Source organism: Protomyctophum bolini, assembly GCF_963924005.1.
Source record: "Protomyctophum bolini genome assembly, chromosome: 11".
In the NCBI taxonomy this organism is placed as follows: domain Eukaryota; kingdom Metazoa; phylum Chordata; class Actinopteri; order Myctophiformes; family Myctophidae; genus Protomyctophum; species Protomyctophum bolini.
In genome coordinates, this window is record NC_137872.1 from 41,054,015 (window position 1) to 41,075,478 (window position 21,464).

Here is a 21,464-nt window from a genome sequence, read left to right on the forward strand (position 1 = left end):
GACACTACTGCATGGGGTCTAGTCTATCTACTTTGTTATAGCAAATGCTCCACAACAACACAGTGAAACAGTGAACATTGAAACATTCCTTTAAATCCTGACAGTGACATGAATCACTCATCATGTACTTAATTATCTGTTTTGAATCTCAGGTATGTTTCCATTGCATGGTTGTCTCATCAACCTAGAGTACACACCTTAATGAACTGACACCAACTATTTAAGCTATACGTTGACAAACAAAACTAGTTTAGCCTGTAGAACTTCCTGTCTCCTCATGTCCCCAAGACTAGTAACACTGTCCTCTGAAAGGCCATCTGCAATAATTCACCATTCACCTTTGCAGCTAAGGGTCCCTTTTTCGGACTGCAACTGTACTTACTGTATATAAGACCCATTTATTGAAATCCCAAACATGGAATATACTTGGACCATGCATTATGCCACATATAATGCCTGTCTCAGGACGGCCACCTGCCAGTATACAGTGGATAACTTCCCAGTCTTGCTGGGTAAGTTAGTTGGGTAACTATATATCTAACTACTTTAACCCTGACATCCTGATTTTGGGCATGTCATTATAGGCTAAGAAGAAAGGACAATTGCTGATCTACAAGGTCACAACATGCCGTAATGTGTTGTAGCTTTTCCCCAAAAATAAGTTTTGATAAGTAAAATGTGTAGCACAGTGGAATAGAGTAGACAATATATGACACGTCAAGAGTCTATTAGTACTGTAGGCTTATACATTTGTGTTCTGGTAATATCATTGATCACTTGTTTTGCATGTCTGTTTTGCATGTCCATAATTACAGTCTGCTTGAGGTGTAATGCCGCTTTAAACAAAATAGCAGACAGTGGCACTGGTACATATCTGAACTCATCTTCTCCTCCTACAGTTCGTGTCAACCACATCACCACATACCAATCGTTGCATAGAAGCAGCATGGTTTTGTTATGCGTACACACCCATGGTACTGTGCCAAGAGAACTCACAAATCAAGCACGCAGTCAAGTTGTCTACCGATGTTACCATCTCAAACCCTCACCCTAACCTAACCTCCCACGGGACAGCACACCTAACCTAACCCTTAACGCTCACCAAACTTAATCCGGTCGTCTTAACGCACCCCACAACAACCTTATGTCTAACCAAAGGATGCCTCCAGAGCCACTTCCAATGTGATTGAACTATAGGCTCTATGGCTGACAAATATTATAGCCCCAATGTTGAGTAAATCAACAAAGGTGTGGCAGCACCAGGAGAGTGTGACCCAACTTATGTGTATACTGTATGTGTTTTAAGAGTCTGTGTAAGTGCCAGTTTGTCAACTTTCGACCTTTTGTATAACAAACTCACTGATGCACCCATTCTGTGGGTTTAGGTGTACACAGTAGGAAGAATGTCATTGTCCACTTGGTACATTCATTTGCTTTGCTTTTATTTCAAGTAAACTGCATGGTACAAACATCTTCCATGTTGCTGGTAAAAACCATGTATCTGTAACAGGTTTTTGGGAGAGTTGTTACTACTCAGGTTCGGACTCCAGTTCACACCAATACAAAGCAATATGACACGACACAATAGGGATATAGTATAAAAGTACAAAAGCCTTTTTATTATAGTCTAAACATATTAATTCATTCAACGATACAATATGATAGTGCAAGGGTACCCTTTTCTTTAAAACAAATACAGTTTAAATTCAACACATTAAGGCAAAATCAATTCGACACATTAAGGCAATTAATCACATTTAAAAATAGCAAGCAGCACCGTAAAAGCTAGAGGGGAGAGAGTCAGTGATTCAGGGGGTTAGGAATACCAGTCCAGTCCAGTGGTGAATACGATCTGGGTATAGCGCCTCGCCACAGACGTGACGAGACAGCAAATTTAGTTTAGTCCGATCCACACTGTCCAGTCCTGGACTTCCGCGTCGCCACTATCCGGGCGTCCTGACGCTCCGCTGTCAACACACAGATAGAACGTATAATGAGTGACAGCCCTCGCCAAACCCGGCAGTTTCAACAGTGATAAACACGCACACTGGCGTTGTTACTTTCCTTTCGCAAGGAGTAGGACGAGCATATCAATGATAAATCTCTGCGACGCTGCTCCACTGCCGTCACCACATCAGGCTGGCACCAGCACCTCAACACACAGATAGAACGTATAATGAGTGACAGCCCTCGCCAAACCCGGCAGTTTCAACTGTGATAAACACGCACACAGGCGTTGTTACTTTCCTTTAGTCAGAAGATAGAGAGCGTTGACATTGCAGACTAGAGTGTTCGATCTCAGCGACGTGGAGGAGGCGATGCGGACATCGGACCCACGGGTCGTATGGAGGAGGAGAGAAGTCCAATCCGCGGCACAACGTGGAGAGATAAGGGGTTACTTTTATCTGGCCTACAACATGTAGGGAGAACTTTAGGAGGACATGAGAGAGAGAGAGGGCTGGCGTGTTCCGGCGACGGCGACAGCAGGCACTGTCTGAGCAGAAGGGAGAGATGGGATCTAGGTGGACCTTTTATTTGGGCGTGGAGTTTTCCTGGCAAATGAATGTCCCGACTCAGTCCGTGTCACAGGCTGCACACGCCCCGGCCAGAGCACCCGACAGGTAACAATACTGTGGCATAATGTTCATTGTCCATCGCTATCATAGCGCACGGCACTCATCAAATAACAGAAATGGAACACGCATGCATGATCAAAAAATGAAACACAAAATATAAATAAAGCAATAACCCACAATGTAAAGTTGACCATTCATCATGCTGCTCTACGTGGCACTGTACATTCTGTGACATTAGACCAAATGGCATTTTCCACTCTATGACATATCCACAAAGTGCATTAATTCCCCACACAGGCTGTCCATAATTAACCCCTAGGCCTGGAGGGCAGTGTTTATGACATTAAAAATTAATTATGAAAATAAAGAATCTGGAAAAAGGTAATCGATATTTCACATGGAATATCAATTCCATAAAATGGTGATGACATCACAAGACAAATGGTGCCAAGAGTGTGTATGAATATACAAGAGAACAAATTTATATTGTAAAAATAGATTATTAACCACTTTATGGCCCTATATATATTATACATCATCATGCAGCAGCTAAAATAGCTGATCTACAAGCTCACAAAGCAGGCTGAGAGAAAAACAACATTATAATGAAACTACATGCTGAGAGACGCAACAAAAGCAATATAGAGGGTTGAAAACATTTGACGCGGGTGAGTAATTCTACTCACACAACTCAGCGGTGACTCCAGGTGCATGAAGGGAAAATCCGACATGAAGGTTGTGTGTGAACGTGGTGTGGACTGTGTGAAGGAGTGCCAAGGTGTCGTCAGACACGCTGTAGAAGGACAGTGTACCTGCACTGTGGTCCAGGTACACTCCTACTCTGGAGGACATGGGGCCTGGGATGTCAGTTACACGACCTCCGTGTATGGAAGCATACGTAATTCGGATTCCGTTGATACACCGTAAGGCCCACGAGGTAGCATTGAATCCGAATTCAGATCGAGATCCATGAGAGACATCAAACGGATTTGTTCTGTTGATATCTTTATATGAAACTCCTATGTGAACAATGACTCCACTCCACTCTACCTCCCAGTACCACCGTCCGGTCAAACCCTCTCTACTCAGAACCTGCCAAGCTCCAGTGAATCTTTCTGGGTGATCTGGATGTGGCTGTGGTGGTGGGTTCTTAAATCGATTCAGCTTCACAAATGTTACCTTTCTGTTCCCTTTCGACAGAGACAGGTATGCATGTGCTGTGTTTGGATCCAGTGTGATTGGACGTGAATATTGTAAGAACTCAGCTCTGGTCTTGGGTTCTGGTGCTGTTGACAGTACTGCCTGTGCCTGGCCCATGCGAACCTTCTTTTTTTTCTTCTTTTTTAATTTCATCACTATGCTCACTGCCTGCTCTGAGACGTTTGCCCCTTCCTCTGTAAGAATGTCCTCTAGTTTCTCCCTCATCTTAGACATGGCCACAGTCACATCTTCAAAGTATCTCAGAGGACGGACATTGCTGCTGACTGGGTGTGTAGATTCACTGATCGTTGAGAGGGATGAGGTGTAACGCTGTAGAAAACGGATGTGATCCTCTGTGAGTGAGAGCTGTTCCAGCTCAGCATGTCTCCTCCTCAGTTCCGTGACCTCCTGCTCCACACACCTCCTCAGTTCTTCAGCACGACTCACTTCATGTTTCTGCTGGTCTCTGATCAGCTCCCTCACCTCAGATCGTCTTCTCTCCATGGAAGAGATGAGCTCAGTAAAGATGGTGTCACTGTCCTCCACTGCTCTGTCAGCACAGTGGTTGATGGACACCACCTCCTGGTGAAGCACATTCTCGTCTTTCTCTCTCTCCTGGATTCTCTGCTGGATGTTCTGCTGACTCGTATGGAGCTCTTTCTGTCTCTCAGTCCGTTCTGCTGCAGCTGAGGTCGTATCGTGACCTTTGTGTTCTTCCACGGAGCACAGAGAACAGATACACTGCTGATCGGTCTGACAGAAAAGCTCACTCACCCTGTTGTGACGAGAGCATATGTTCTCCTGAAGCTCACCAGAGGCTTTGACCAGCTTGTGTTTCTTAAAGGCAGGAGACTGATAGTGAGGCTGGAGATGAGTGTCACAGTAAGAGATCAGACACTGAAGACAAGTCTTCACAGCTTTCAGTCTCCTCCCTGTGCAGACATCACAGGCCACATCTCCAGATCCAGCGTAGAAGTGCTCAGGAGGTGCAGCTTGGAGTCCTGTTGATAGATTGATACATTTATGCATCTTATAACATTTTATTTAATTTGTGCCTGTACCCTCATATTTGGTAGCCTAATAGGAGTCACCATGTCTCCACTTTGTTGTTATCCGTTTATATTCTTGTTACAATATGTTTTGTCTCTTTATTGGTTTTTGTACATCTGACAGACAGTGAACTGTATTTACAAGAGAACTTAAATTGGCCTCACCGGTCTTCTTCAGGCTCTCCACCACCTCAGCCAACATGGTGTTTTTCTTCAGAACAGGTTTTGGGACGAAGCTGTGTCTGCATTGTGGACACGTGAACCTTCCTCTCTGGTCGTCCTGGTTCCAGTATCTCTCGATACACCTCCTGCAGTAGCTGTGTCCACAGGGAACAGTCACTGGATCCTTCAGTAGATCCAGACATATAGAACAACTCAACTGTTCCTGATCCAGTTGAACTCCCTGCTGCGCCATTTTAGTAGCCTACGTCTATCCGTCTGTCTGACTGAAAGAGTTCAGTTTCTCAGATATCACAGGACATGGAAACGGGAGGTTCTTCTTGGTTTTGTGTGTGCGTGTGTGTGTGTGGGAGGGGGGGCTTCAGTGATTCACTGATAAAAAATTTTTCCACCCTGTTGAAACATGAGTCAGTAGCCTACTTTTCTTTTTCTGTTCCGTCTATGAAATAAAACCTAAATTAAAACTATGGTGAACTTCTAAAGACAAAACACACTGTTTTCTTCTCTCTCTCCAAATATGTCTATTAAAACTGAAATACAACCGAGAAAAGAGGGGAAAGGAAAAAAGACACACTGATCTGAACACACACACACACACACACACACACACACACACACACACACACACACAATGGGCCAATGGCAGCTCACGCCACTGCACAAAACCACATTGTATCGTCATTCATAGTCAGTTTGGAATAAAAGCTGATAAAGAGCAGAGCTCACAACAAATTAAAAATCTCAGACCAAACAAACACCAATATATAAGTTATAACTATTAACTCATATAGGGACCATTTACGCACCCACCCCATAGTATATCGTATTACGTAGGTTTATTCAAATTATACAGATCCATCTCAAACAATTAGCATATCTTGGAAAATGTCGTTTTCATCCGTAATATAGTATATATAAGAGACACTTTCATATATTCTAGATTTATCATTGTGCATAAAGTAAAATGTTTTAAACCCTGTCTTGTTTTAATCTTGACAATGATGGCACATATACTGTACAGCTCAATAAAATAAAAAAATCCATATCTCAAAGAGAAAAAGACGACCACTAAAAAAAAGGATTCATAATACAGAAATGTCGACCATCTGAAAAGTCAGCAATGAAGAACATTAAGTTCAATTCATTGCTGCTGCTGCACCCCATTAATATAAATCCATATAAATTGATTTCAGCTGATCAGAAGTAACGGGACAGACACTATTAACCACATTGAATAACAATGTTCTTATTTGACACACTGCATGTTTTATTGTTTCTTGAAGAGCATCATGTACTGTAAGATCAACGCTACTATGGGTGATAATAAAGAACTATATGTTTCACACCATAGAAGATACTGTAAAATGATAACAGAAAATGCCTGCTCGACTCACAGAATGCGATTACCTTAGCCAAGTCATTCAGTTCTGGATAAGAGTGTCTGCTAAAGTGTAAATTGTAGAAGGTTTGAATAATAAGTGAACTGAGCGTTTAATGAAATGCAACAGGTGCTAAAATGTAATTATTGCGACTGCAATCAAAAAGCTTCAAAACCACCATGAAATGCAACGTTATACTGTTTCATGTAAAAAAGAAACCAGATTTTTTACAGGAAATATTTGTTAACATAACAGAAAATATTATATTATTATTCTTTTACAGAAATTGTACATAGTAAGTAGTATATATAACTACACTATTATTATTTTCTTTTTTACGAAAAGGGGCTCCCTGCCATGTTTGTTTCCAACACATTTCACAAAATGTCAACCTTGAATTAAATATTTTGTACAACAATATATTACATGTTATGAATACTCACTCTAACGTTGTGCATTTATCGACTTAAGACTTATTTTACCTTTAAGCATTCTAAAACGGAGGAAACAAAAGAAAGAAAGAAAATGCCATAATGCCAATAAAAGAACCGATTAAACTCGATTTAAAATCTGGATTTTAAATCGTTTGGATCTGGACATAATAATTATGCTCGTTTGGATCTGGACATAAGAATTATGCTCATTAAATAATGGCCATATTCAGCTCGCGGCGTTAGCTGTTGAAATCAGAGTTGAAATGAGTGAATTCAGTATTGCCAGTTTAACTTTGAAAATGTACAAGATGCTATACATTTCCCTTGGCATACCATCATAATTACCTACTCATAGCGCAGTGTACAATCGTAGTGGAGCAGCTATACCTACCCTGTGAAATCACGAGTGCTCATTTCACCACATTAGAGCTGTATTACTTGCCGCATGTAACTTTGTGCATTTGCATTTTGTTCAATCTGTATGGTAGAGTATGTTAATTAAGCAATATTACAGGGTGTGGTTTAACGTGATTATTGCCACGACAGTGATGCGGTCAGGAGCAAGACGTAGTCGAGTTCCGCAAGCAACTCTGACGTGGCAATAATCACGTTAAACCAGACCCTCGAGTGTAACATTGCAATTATACAAGTTACCCTTAAAACTAAGAAAATCGCTGAAAAAACATATTTTTTTTTAATGACAGATGTAGTCACTACGACCACAAATGTCCGAAGAAACTAGCTAGCCTAGCCACCGAGTTTGCTGCGCTCTAGGATAACAGAGCAGCTGAATTATTTTGATTAGGCGTGGAGCTCGTTTGAACCACGGCTAGAAGGCCGTTTCAACCAATCAGATTGCTTCCTCATACAATATAACCTATACAATGTGTATGGTAGAGTACGTTAATACAATACAACGCGGGTTATACAATGTGGCTCCCTGCTCTTTAACCCATTTTGGCCGGGCACCCATTTTGGTGTTAGCATCATGTCGTGCTTTAGCTATTGAAAAATAGCAGATCTACAAGCTCATAGCGCGCCACCGAGTGGCGCGCTATGAGCTTGTAGGTCTGCTATTTTTGAAAAATCGAAGAACGACTGACATTTCTAGAATCTGATCTCAGGTCAGAATGGCTTAATCAGACCAGTGTGTGTCCAGTGGAAACCTCGTATGAATCTGATCTCAGGTCAGAATGGGTTAAAACTGACACCGATTTTGTATCCCGTGTCTAGGTTAGACACAATCCCGTTTCTGATTAGACACAAATTCTTAATGGAAGGTCCAAATTACAGTTCTCCCCTGAGCAAGCAGCCAGGCTCCATCAGCCAGTGCTGTTTTTTTTCTTCCAGTCGGTATACCATAATCATTCCCTGCACGACACAGTGCACGTATAGACTATACTAGGGCATTCACTTCTAGTGATTTGTACTAGTCATTTAACTACCTAGCTCAGTGGCCTTGTGGTTAGAGTGTCCGCCCTGAGACTGGGAGGTCGGGGTTCGATCCCCGGCCGGGTCATACCAAAGACTCTAAATAATGGGACCCAGTGCCTCCCTGCTTGACACTCAGCATCAAGGGTTGGATTGGGGGTGGGAAGTGAGGACGCTGGCGTCGACTGTTCGCCGCTTCACCTCCCAATGTATGAATGAATGAACCATTGTAAAGCGCTTTGAGCACTTGGAAAAGCGCTATAAAAATGCAATTCATTATAAAAATGCAATTCATTACCTATTATGTAAAACAAAACAAAAACAAACTGTGTACATCGGTGACTATAACTATAACCTATCTGATCTCGAGGCCTAAAAATCAACTAGTCAACTAGTACCAACAAGGTGGACTAGTGTATTTACTAGTCGACTAGTAGCTTAATGCCCTAGTATATGCTGGCACGTGGTCGATGGATTGAATGATTAGCAGACAGTATACGCTTTTCCCCCCACATAAAAACATGTTTATACATACTGTATACTATACAGTATGTAGTACTAGTAGTATAGAGTATAATGGTAAACTAAACACCACTGGTATTAGCTCAGTGATAAAAAAAAGTGTAATTGAAGCAATTGAAGTGTTGACATTTTTGTGCAGGAGACCCGGGGTTACATATCGCAGCTTTTAAGCCCAGAGTCCCTATTTGGGGCATATTTATAGGCAAATATTTTCAAGATAAAAAATAAAAAACCCAAAACAAAAATCTGTCTATTTTTTCTTTCTTCCAAATAGCCAAAAGTATTAAAATAGGGCTTAAGGGTCCATTCGTATACACACTGTCAAGAGTTAGATTACCACTCGTGATTGGGCTTGGTGAGCATAGCGTAGCATTTAGTGCATGGTTGTTGGGGAGGGGCGTCACTAGGGGTGTCAAAAAAAATCAATTCGAAATTAGAATCGCGATTCCCGTTACGAACGATTTAAAATCGATTCATCATTTCCAAAAATCGTTTTTTTTCTTTTTAGATTTATTCATTTAATTTATCTTTTGCTTACAGTTACAGTTTTCACTACATGGTGTTTGTGTAAACATCATGTCTTCAGTCATTTTCAAGTCACTGTAGTCAGTACTAGTCACTTCAGTTCAGCACAGCTGTATTGTATTGAATCGAGAATCATTTTGAATAGACAATCGTTTTGAATCTGGGGGGAGAAAAAAAATAAAAAAAAACGTTTTTTGGATTGAGAATCGAGTTGAATCGAACCGTGACCCCCAAGAATCGGGAATCGAATCGGGAATCGTGGGACACCCCAAAGATTCACAGCCCTATAAGGCGTCACTCTTTGGGAACCTTGAAGCTATCCTTCTCCTTCCGGAGGCTTCTCATGGTTTCAACGGGGCTGGTCTGCTTCACGTGGTCCTGCACCGTCTTCTCTCTGAACGGACACAGAAAATCAAATCACCACCGTGTTAAAAAAGAAATCACACCCGTGTGAACTGAGTGGTGCAACTCTCCCGCCCCCCCACCACCACCACCACCTCTCTCTCTCTCTCTCTCTCTCTCTCTCATTAGCAGGCAACACAGCAGCACTATCACTCTCTCTGTTTCTGGCGCCCCCTACTGGTACAAATACAGTAAGTCATATACTCGTGCTCATGGCCACATAGTTAGGCACACACGGACATTGCTGGTTGTAGGAGTGGCTGCACCACTCAAAAAGATGGCACACAGCTATTCTGAAATGAGCACTAAGAGCAATCGACATTCACAAGTACTGGGCGGGAACCCCTTTTTGTGTTTTAAAGAATTATGTTATACTTTAGCTATTGAAAAATAGCAGATCTACAAGCTCATAGCGCGCCACCGAGTGGCGCGCTACGAGCTTGTAGGTCTGCTATTTTAGAAAAATCGTGGAAATGCGGCACACATCATTGAATAAATATTCTTTCAGACTTATTTTTTTTAATTTTCAACGTCAGGCCTAAATGGGTTAATTGCCGTCCATGTCAAGCTCTATAACCGTCTATATTCCCCTTTTAACCCATTCTAGGTGCATGGGAACTCCTTTTGGTGTTTCAAGCATTTATGTCATACTTTTAGCTGAAAAATGTGCAGATCTACAAGCCCATAGCGCGGCACCGAGTGCCGCGCTATGAGCTTGTGCGTCTGCTATTTTTGAAAAGAAATTGTGAGAATGTGGCACAAATCTTTGAATATTTATTCTTTCAGCGAACGTTCTTAACTCAAATCTTTTGCTTCTGGGACAACATATTTTCAGATGGGGGGGGGGGGGGGATCCGCAGCCAAATACAGATAATTCTGGCGGTCCTTGACATGAAAAAGGTTGAGCACCACTGACATAAGAAACACAGGGTTTTTCAGAAAACCGTCAGGATTTAGAAGGCATTTGTAGAATCGTCCTTTGCAGCCATGGCGCTAGAATGCACACAATACATACGGCCCTATCTCCACCTACTGGTGGATTACTGTACTACACTATATGCAGAACTGATCAACCTAGGAGCAGAGAGGAAGGTAGGATGTGATATTTAGTCTTAATACTTATTCTGTACCCGTTCTCGACTTTTATCTGTATTTTATGTTTTGTCCTTACTGCAGTGCCATCATGAACACCGTTGTGGTCGTTATAGTTCTGCTGTGGTCTCTGTTACAGTTCATGACAAAGAGGTGATTTGAACCTACGGTTCGCGAACAAGGAAGATTATACTACGCCGTTCAAATAACAAATCAAGATGTATAACGTATACGTACTTCACTCTCATGAAGGGGTTAAACGCGAACTCGTCCGCCAGCGTGGAGGGGATCGTGGGTTCTTCATTGCCGACCTTCTCCTGCGGGACGGACGAAAAATCGACACGTCAATAAATCAATAGATCAATAAATCAATACAAACAGTGTGAGTTCTGTGAAGATATAAACGCAGATGAAGGCTTCAAGCTCATAGCAGATCTACAAGCTCATAGTGCGGAGCTTGCGGATTTGCTATTTTTTGATAAATCGTGAAAACGTCGGCACAAATCTTTGAATATGCTATATTCTTTCACAGCGTGAACGTTTTTTTTTTTAACTCAAAATCTTTGGTTCTGGGAGGCCCCTACCTGGAACTACATATTTTTCAGATGGGGGGTCGGTGGCTGATTACATATAATTGTGGGGGTCCTTGGCATGAAAAGGTTTGAGAACCCGTTTCTATGTCAGTGCCTCAGGTCTTTATGGCTTAAATAAATAAAATAAAAGTGCCTTAAAAGGACAGTTCCGGTCCAGTGCAGATTTCCTCTTTTAGAGACGATGTTTTTGTAAAGTTGAATTATTTAACCCATTTTAGGGCGGGACTTTTTGGTGTTTTAAAGCATTTACGTTATACTTTAGCTATTGAAAAATAGCACACCGAGTGCCGTGCTAATGAACTTGTAGGTCTGCCATTTTTGAAAAACAGTCAAAATAGGCCTCAAATCTTTGAATAATATATTATTACAGAGTGAACATTTTAACTAAAATCTTAGTCCCTGGAACAACATATTATCAGATGTGGTGGCGGAGGCATATTACATATTATCGTTTTTGGGGTGCTTGACGTAAAACATTGAGCACCAGTGATACAGAAACATAAGGTTTTTCAGAAAACTGTCAGGATTTTGAAGACATTATTTAAAATTTCGACGTCAGGCCTAAATGGGTTTTTGCCAAAGATAAATCGATACTTTTGCTGTGTGCACTGTACCCTCAGTGAAATACATACCTTTGCAGTGTGCACTGTAGTCTGTACCTCAGTGAAATACATACCTTTGCCGTGTGCACTGTACCTCAGTGAAATACATACCTTTGCCGTGTGCACTGTACCTCAGTGAAATACATACCTTTGCAGTGTACACTGTACCTCAGTGAAATACATACCTTTGCAGTGTACACTGTACCTCAGTGAAATACATACCTTTGCAGTGTACACTGTACCTCAGTGAAATACATACCTTTGCAGTGTACACTGTACCTCAGTGAAATACATACCTTTGCAGTGTACACTGTACCTCAGTGAAATACATACCTTTGCAGTGTACACTGTACCTCAGTGAAATACATACCTTTGCCGTGTGCACTGTACCTCAGTGAAATACATACCTTTGCAGTGTACACTGTACCTCAGTGAAATACATACCTTTGCAGTGTACACTGTACCTCAGTGAAATACATACCTTTGCAGTGTACACTGTACCTCAGTGAAATACATACCTTTGCAGTGTACACTGTACCTCAGTGAAATACATACCTTTGCAGTGTACACTGTACCTCAGTGAAATACATACCTTTGCAGTGTACACTGTACCTCAGTGAAATACATACCTTTGCAGTGTACACTGTACCTCAGTGAAATACATACCTTTGCAGTGTACACTGTACCTCAGTGAAATACATACCTTTGCCGTGTACCTCAGTGAAATACATACCTTTGCCGTGTACACTGTACCTCAGTGAAATACATACTTTTGCCGTGTACACTGTACCTCAGTGAAATACATACCTTTGGCCGTGTACACTGTACCTCAGTGAAATACATACCTTTGGCCGTGTACACTGTACCTCAGTGAAATACATACCTTTGGCCGTGTACACTGTACCTCAGTGAAATACATACCTTTGCCCACGCCAGTTTCTTCTGAACGACCTCGTTGTCAGGTTCAACGTGACGGGCAAACTTCAGATTGCTGACGGTGTATTCGTGACCGCAGAAGACACGCTAAAACGAAAAGAAAAGAAAAAACATTGTTCATTAAAGTACAGTAAGCAAGTCAGGGCATAATCTAGACTGGAGCATACATGGGCAACTGGGGGGGCCACCTTCACTTAATGTGGCCCTCAGATTTAATTTCGGAATACTGATATATACCGTTATTGATTTCAGCTGTTTACAATTCCAAACATGCAAACATGACCCGTTTTAATGAGTTACAGTCTAAATTAGTAGCTTGCCGAGTATTGTTACAAATAATGTTATTGACTTTATTTTATGACCAGTATTTAGTTAAAAGAATCCCAATTAAAATTAGCAAAAAAGTATTCAGGATTTCAATTCAAATATAGCAAAAATAGCCGATCTACAAATTCAAAACGCGTCGTGATGCGACGCGTTGTGAACTTGTAGATCGGCTATTTCTTCTACGACATGCATGCAATGTGGCCCCTCTGGAGTGAGCATGGAGATATAATGGCCCTCTCCATCGTCAAAGTTGCACAACCCCTGATCTAGAGCTTGCAAAGAGCTCAATTCATCCACATAAAACCCTACATATATCAGACCTATGCTGGGGCAGACATTCGGCTAAATGCAACCTCTATTTTTATTTATAATCTCTATTTAGCCAATCTCACAACGTGTGTGTGTGGCATGACACACAAACAATTGCAGGTAAGCTAGCTGTAGATCAGCTATTTTCGGCAAGGATATTTAGTGTAGGAAAAGGATATTTATCGTAGGAAAACGGGACACGCAAGTCAATGCTAAGAAATGAAAACGCACATGCCGCACATTCCTCATCAAACATTTTAATATCACAAACAGATCTATTTGCTGTGTTGCCGTTTGTTTGTTTTAATCATATTCTTCGTTTGTTTAATCATATTTTGACTCAAACATGTGATTCATGCATCACTCGTTCATTTTCATTATTCATTCTACACTACTGTGTTTTTCTTTTGGTTTGGGATGTACAGTATATGACTGCGTACCGTTTGGTTTGCGGTGTACAGTACAGGGTTGTTCTCGTCGACGAAAAATGTTCGTCGACTACCTTTTTCCACTGACAAACTAAATGGAAACTAGAAGCTAAGCTAAGCTATGATGACTAAAACTAAGACTAAATATATTCACGGTTTCGTCAACACATAAAAACTAGACAAAAATGTTAGGAAGGCACTAGTGGACCAGAGATCCAGTATAGGCCTTTTACACAACGCGTCGCACTGAGCTTGTAGATCGGCTATTTTCAGCAAGTCATTACGATGGCATTTAATAAGCCCGCCGAAATACATTTTAGTCGACTAAAATCGTACGATATTTAGTCGACTGAAACTAAGACATTCCAGGTGACAAAAATGTAACTAAAACTAAAATAGAAATTGGCTGCCAAAAAACAACACTGGCACAGTAGTGCGGTGTACGTACCGTTTCGGGCGGCAGGGAGCCCAGGGTCTCGATCAAGGCTCTGTACATCTGCTCCGCCGTTCCCTCAAAGAACTTCCCACATCCAGCCACAAACAGCGTGTCTCCTGCGCACACACACACACACACACACACACACACACACACACACACACACACACACAGTCACACACAGACACACACACACAGCATGAACGAACAACATCAACGACCGTGCTGTCACAGTCGACATGGGCCGGTGCTGTGGCTCAGGAGGTAGAGCTACTAGGACGTCAAATAATGACCCGCGTGGGGTCGGCGGTTCGAATCCCGGCTCCTCCTCCTGTCCACAATGTCGAAGTGTTTAGTTTAGTTTATTTTATTTTACATACAAAACATTCCTTAGTTCATCAGTTTTTTTTCTTTTTCTTATTCTGGAAAAAAAGAAAAGGTATAGACTGAAGCCTTAGGCTTATTACTGTACGTCTAGCCTTTTGTCTGTTCATTTAAAATAATACAAAATAAAATATATATGTATACGCCTTTTACAGGTCCTCAAACAAAACACCTCATGTGTCCCATTTCTACTGAACAATGCAGCCTTCAAGTTTTTTTTCCTTCCTAAAAAACAAGCAAAACAATATGCTAATGGTGGTCACAGTAGTAACATTTTCACACAAAAACCAAAGAAACAAATGTCATTCCGTGGGCAAGACAGACACATTGCCTCCAATGAGTCGGTCGGTGCCTCTCGTGGTAGCTTTGCCACCGTTGGGTGTGTGAATGCGACTGTTGACCGCTTCACCTCCCAATGTATGAATGAATGAACCTTCGCGCTTTGAGTGCTTAGAAAAGCACTGTAAAAATTTGCAATTTGGGAAAAATGCAAATAATACTTGGTATATCACTTTGTCAGGCAAAGTGATATTGTTTGTTAAGCCATTTTGGGGCGGGAACCCCTTTTGGTGGTTTAAAGCATTATGTTATAATATGCTTTAGCTATTTTTGAAAAATCGTGAAAATGTGCCTCAATCTTTGAATATACTGTATATTATTACAGAGTGAACATTTGAACTCAAATCTTTGCTTCTGGGGAGGGGGTCCCTGGAACAACATCTTTTCAGATGGGGGGGGGGGGGGGGGGGGGGGGGGAGGCATATTACTATCATTGTTTTGGGGTCCTTATGAAATATTGAGCACCACTGATATAGAAACATGAGGTTTTTCCAGAAAGAAATACATTTTAAAAAGACAATTTTTTTTTTTTTTTTACATAATAGGTCGTTTTTGAATCTGAGATCAGATTAAAAAAATGTCTTCTACATCCTGACAGTTTTCCGAAGAAGCCATGTTTATATGTCAGTCGTTCGTTCGATTTTTCAATAGCTAAGCTAAAGCATAACATAATGCTAACACCAAAAGGGGTCGAACAACTAAGTCGACTAGTAAACCAGGCAACTAGTCAACTAGTAAAAATGACTAGAAGTGAATGCCCTAGTCGAGTGCAGACAGAGTCAGCCAAACCTGATGAGAGGTACCTGTGAAGACAGCCGGAGGCTCCGTGCTCTTGTCTTTGGTGACGTAGTAGCAGATGTGACCCGTCGTGTGACACGGCGTGAACAGACATCGGACGTTGAGTGAGCCGACCTGACGCCAGAGACAAAAACCCGAAAAGACCCTGCAGTGAGCTCACCATCGAATTCTAACCGCAGCAAATCGTCTCTGTCGGGCAGAAAGAAGCCTCTCCATGTTCTAACTTTTTGTGTTTTATTTTGTTGTAAATGAATGGATGAATGAAAAGCATCCACAAGTAGAAGATCCACAACCTCGAAAACGTGGCGTGAAGCGATGTGTTTTTGAACTTGTAGATCGGCTAACTTTAGAATTTTAATCCTGAAAAGTAACAATTTTGGGCATATGAGGTTTTCCACCGGACAGAGACAATATTAATGAACACGATGACACGTTGTAATTAATGCATACAGTATACACATGACTAAGTGATTTAGAAAACGCCACTTTCCATCCGTGGTCCCCCCAAATATAGCATGAAAACAGAACATCACAAATACAACATGACTTCGATTGAACAACAACAACACGACGTTATAAGTTACACACTTTGAACGTGTTGGAGTGAGAGACTTTCTTGGTGAGGGCGTCCACTCTGTCGTCTCCTCCGATGACCTTCAGCCCCGGGATCAGCCTCAGCATCTTCTCGTTTCCACCGGCGTGGTCCCTAGTGCACACACACAACAAACCATCCGACTTAATATGCGAGTGTTCCTCGTGAACTACCGAGTGAGAAATGATATACATGATGAGAAGGCATGTAACGATACACTCAACTCACGATACGATACGTATCACAATATGAGGTTCACGATACGATTTTTCATGATATTTTCAACACAATGATTTTCCAGACAAATGACCGTTTTTTTTTTTTTTATGATTTATCTTCCCCACCCAAAGCTTTTTTAACAATTATTATTTAACTACATTGCAAAGACAATTGCCTTCCTTGATGTATTGAGCATCAATAACGACCATCACCTGGGCACATTCACAGACACATATCTCATTTCTCTCCAAAATCATGTGAATATGATGGAATATGATTACAGCTGACATTTCTTATCACACACTAGCCCCCACTAAAAATAAGTAAGTGATAAGTAAGTCGCACCAGTGATGGTGAGTGGTGAGGACCGTCGTGAGCCTCACGCCATGTTTCCGGACCGCCTCCAGAACCTGTGAATGAAGAGCACAACCAACTAGTATAAGAGGGAATGGCAAAAATTGGGTTGGGTGGTGTGGCTCCAATGTGAATTTAATTTAGTTGGGTAAAAAAAACAAAACATACAAGTAAACACATAAAAGCGGAATAAAACCTTTTACAATTTACAATTTACAATTTAGGCATTTAGCAGACGCTCTTAATCCAGAGCGACTTACATTAAGCAAGAACAAAAAAGCATGGGAATACATCACATAAAAACATTTATCATGAAACATGCGTAAGCGTGGTCCTGCATAGCGCCACCAATGTCATTTTATTCTCGGAAGTTATGTGGCCCAGCTTGTGATAGTCATCTATGCCATGTCAAAATCGATTATGACATGTCTATGACATATATTTGACTCCAACTTTGGGCAAGCGTTTAGTCTGATCAGAGCCCCATTGCCTAACATCCAGAGGCGTATATCTACAATAAGGCGTCTGTCTGCCTGTCCAAATCCATTTTCTGCCTGGCCAAAATCCCTACACTGAGGACAAAAACAAGACCTGAGAACTATTAGTGCACAACAATTGGCCGTTGCACGTATAGAGCGCGACCCTCAATCACCCATTCGAATGCAAATGCATGCCTTTGTATCCTATACTGTCTGGCAGGTATATCTCTTTGAAAACCTTTAGTGCTACTGATTGTGCGCAGGTGTGGGGGGGGGGGACGACGACAAATAACACATCTTTGCCTGCCCCAAAATGTAATTCCATGGAAACGCCACTGCTAAACAACGTCACAGATCGATCACACACCTTGACCGGCTCCACGGGGTCGACCACGGCCGCCTCCTTGGAGTCCACGTCGATCAGGAGGTACATGTAGTTGTCGCTGAGCGCCGGCAGGAGTTCTATCTTCATGTCTGCGTGTTCCACCAGCAGACTCTTCCTCTCTGGCGGCGACGACGTGTGAAGGAGCGCAGAAGAGGCCGCTGCTTGGAGCTTTGCGGGAGCTACACAACGCGCGGGGAGAATGACACGTAAACATTTGACACGGATACAACTAAGTGCTGCCAGAAGAAAAAAATGATATTCGAATATTCCTTTTAAAACACCACAATGTATTCGAACAATTTTCGAATGTATATGATATGAATATTGCAGAATAATATGCTGTAAAACGTTCTCTTTCTTTATCTATATGGTCCGGTCCTGTATGGGCTGCGGTTGGTGCTGAGAAATGCACTCTTGAGTCTTTTGCGAGATCAAACGAACGATTCATAATTATCTTAATAGCCTCATTTTTGTATAATGTTTTAGTTTACGTGGCACACGAGTCTCGGCAGAACTCACACACAGCATTCTTTTTTTTTAATTTGAATCTTAATTTAAAATATTCGATTATTCCTTTATTTTTTTACATTTGAATATTAATTCGAATAATATGGAACATCCGTTGACAGCACTAGATACAACTAGCGCTGCACGATTAACCCATTCTGAACGGGAACCCGTTTTGGTGTTTAGCATCATGTTATGCTTTAGCTATTGAAAAATAGCAGATCTACAAGCTCATAGCGCGCCACCGAGTGGCGCGCTATGAGCTTGTAGGTCTGCTATTTTTGAAAAATCGAAGAACGACTGACATTTTTAGAATCTGATCTCAGGTCAGAATGGGTTAAATCGAAGAAAAAAAAGATCGCAGTCCAGATTCAAGACACCGGCTAATGAATTAATTTCTAAATGTGAGCAAGAAAGAATCGTACAGCATTAGTCCAATTAATTTTTTAGTGACTCTTGTGTTTTTGCTACAACAAAGAGACTTTTAGTAGCATTAAGTAGCATTAAATAGCATTAAGCCAAGCACTTTGTAATGTTCAGCAAGTACCACAGACTAGAGACGATAGATACTCACATTTGAGCAAGAATCGTAGCAGCGCTACAGTAGATACAACTACTGTATTAGTGAAACTATATGTCTCCACCTGTATGAGCCGGTACCTACACTCCAGTACAGCTGGACAACATCTAACCGCTGACGCGGAAATGAAGGCGATATTTGTCAACACAGCTGTGTTAGTCACACTACTGACTCACTCACCCCACCTACGAGGCATTGTGAGGACACATGTAGCCACTGTTGTCTGCTTATTATGAGTGACTTTGGCCTTTGGCTTTTCTCTAAAGTTGCGTTGCTTATATATATATATATATATATATATATATATATATATATATAAATTGCGTTTTGGGCTTGTTTGCATAGAACTGGTCGGTTAATTATTTCTATCACAAAATCTGGCAACGATGCATACTGTAGTCCTGTACTTCCTGAGATTTATTTTCCCTCGTGTATTTGCCCCCAGGCTTTAACTCCACCCAAAGGGCAGATAAAACTAGGGAACTAGGTTATAAGTTACCAGATAAGGTAACGTCATAACATTTAGAGACGTACAAATATATACACAATATATACACAGAGGTTAAAAAAAAGGGGGGGGGGGGGCATATACAGTGAGGGGAAAAAGGGGTGGGTGGGGGATTCAGATTTCACGGGGCCAGTTTTGAATTGCAGCCGTCCGTATAGGTGCCCTTTGAGAGCAGTTTTGAAGGAGTCATGGGATTTGCATGTCTTAATGACTGTTGGTAGGGCGTACCGCATTTTGGTGGCATATGTGTCGCTTTTATTCAATCACTCGATGAATTGTATAGCCTACAAAAGGACCCCAATGGAAAGTTGGATATAAGCCATAGCGGCTTTCTTGGATTTATGCTTTTTGTGCTTGTCCATGCAAACAGTTAATGAAGTGTTCAATAAACAACATTACCAATAGATAGCAATTTCAATGTAGTGTAGCTCTGGTCCATAGCTAGTGTAGAAATAGCTACTTCTTTTTTAAATAACACTTTTATAGTGTAGCCCAGTAACTAACTATATAGCAGAGAAATAATAGCTACATTTTTAAAGTAGCACATTATTGTCCAAAACTATACAAGTCAAATTGGTGAGTTTAACCAGAACAATATTGCGTTACAGTATAACGTTACAGTCAGGCCAGGGAGATGATGCAACAACCTGCATGATTGTCACCATCATCATCATGTTGTGTATTGTTCACTTGACACTGACAGCTCTTTTTTTTTTATCAAACAAGACATTCATGAAAGATAAAAAGCGGCTAAAACTCATCTAAACACGAAATGTTGGAATGTAATAATCCAATAAACGCACCTTTATAAATGTTTTACAAACAATATCACTACTTTGTGTGTATTTTTTATTTTTTTCTCTGGTCCTCGATCGTTATTATATCTGAAGATGTGTATGTGTGTGTGTGTGTATATATATACACATATGTAGACAAACGTATGTAGGTCGTGTGTGCATGTATGCCTCTTTAAAGTGCAACGTCACTTATTTTGCTTTCACACTGAAAACAAAAATGATGGAACTGAGAGAAAATGAACATGTCTTATAAAAATGAAACACATTGCCTGTATAAATTAGCTTATAATAATGGCAAGTTGAAATAATAAATAAATGTTTTTCTACATACCTAGTTTGTAGGTGGCAGCGGTTCCCAGAACGCCCAGAGTGCACGCACCCGCCAGCACACTCACAGCCCTGCCGAACACCATCTGATGAACGCACGGACACGGTAGGTATTATCGGTATGTTGTTGTTGTTTGTTGTTCGGACTGCAACCTGCACGGACCTAAAGGCACGGACAGAACAGAACTGTTCCGGTTCCTTCCGCCTCCCACAACCTTTGACCCCACTGCTCTCGGCCAATCACAGGCGAGGGGAGGAGAAGAAAGTGACAGCGGTTCTCAAGCTGTGGGGTCGGAGCTGTATGGGCGGTCGGAGGTGACAATTTAAGGACGATAATAATAATTATTTAATAATAATTAAAAAAAAAGACCATTATTATATACTGTATAAATACTGTATAAAAACAGGTTAAACAATATTGGCCAAATATATAGGAGGCAAAACAATGATGTTCAATATTATTCTGTGGAACAGAGTCAAACTACAAGTTGTCACTCTCCAGTTCAAATGATTATTTTTGGGGGGTCCGGTCCACTGCATTGATTGATTGAAATATGTATTAACAGAATTACAGTACATTTCAAGCACAAACTCAATACAAAGACTGTTAACTGTGAGTGGACGACCCAATTAAGCATTACACTTAATTGTTTACAAGAGGGTCCACCATGCATGTTCAATTCATCAAAACATTTAGAGACGTACAAATAGACACTTCTATATAGTCAAAGAACAGAACAGGAATTAATCATAAAGGAGGTAAAAAAAAAAGGA

At 41.2% G+C, this 21,464-nt stretch overlaps 2 protein-coding genes across 2 annotated transcripts; both read right to left on the reverse strand.

Moving 5' to 3' along the window:
* Positions 1-1,592: 1,592 nt before the first annotated feature.
* On the reverse strand, positions 1,593-5,256 carry LOC308324475 (E3 ubiquitin/ISG15 ligase TRIM25-like). Its single transcript, XM_080776519.1, has 2 exons — positions 4,991-5,256; positions 1,593-4,777 (listed from the first exon to the last, which is right to left on the reverse strand). The coding sequence occupies exons 1-2, from the start codon at positions 5,238-5,240 to the stop codon at positions 3,255-3,257; spliced, it is 1,773 nt and encodes a 590-aa protein (XP_080632645.1). The 5' UTR covers positions 5,241-5,256; the 3' UTR covers positions 1,593-3,254.
* A 1,005-nt stretch (positions 5,257-6,261) lies between these two features.
* On the reverse strand, positions 6,262-20,852 carry LOC308324479 (hydroxyacylglutathione hydrolase, mitochondrial-like). Its single transcript, XM_080776523.1, has 9 exons — positions 20,695-20,852; positions 17,954-18,150; positions 17,099-17,163; positions 16,531-16,648; positions 15,948-16,056; positions 14,434-14,537; positions 12,907-13,008; positions 11,028-11,107; positions 6,262-9,690 (listed from the first exon to the last, which is right to left on the reverse strand). Exons 1-9 carry the CDS (start codon positions 20,774-20,776, stop codon positions 9,591-9,593), a joined length of 957 nt encoding a protein of 318 aa, XP_080632649.1. The 5' UTR covers positions 20,777-20,852; the 3' UTR covers positions 6,262-9,590.
* Positions 20,853-21,464: the final 612 nt, after the last annotated feature.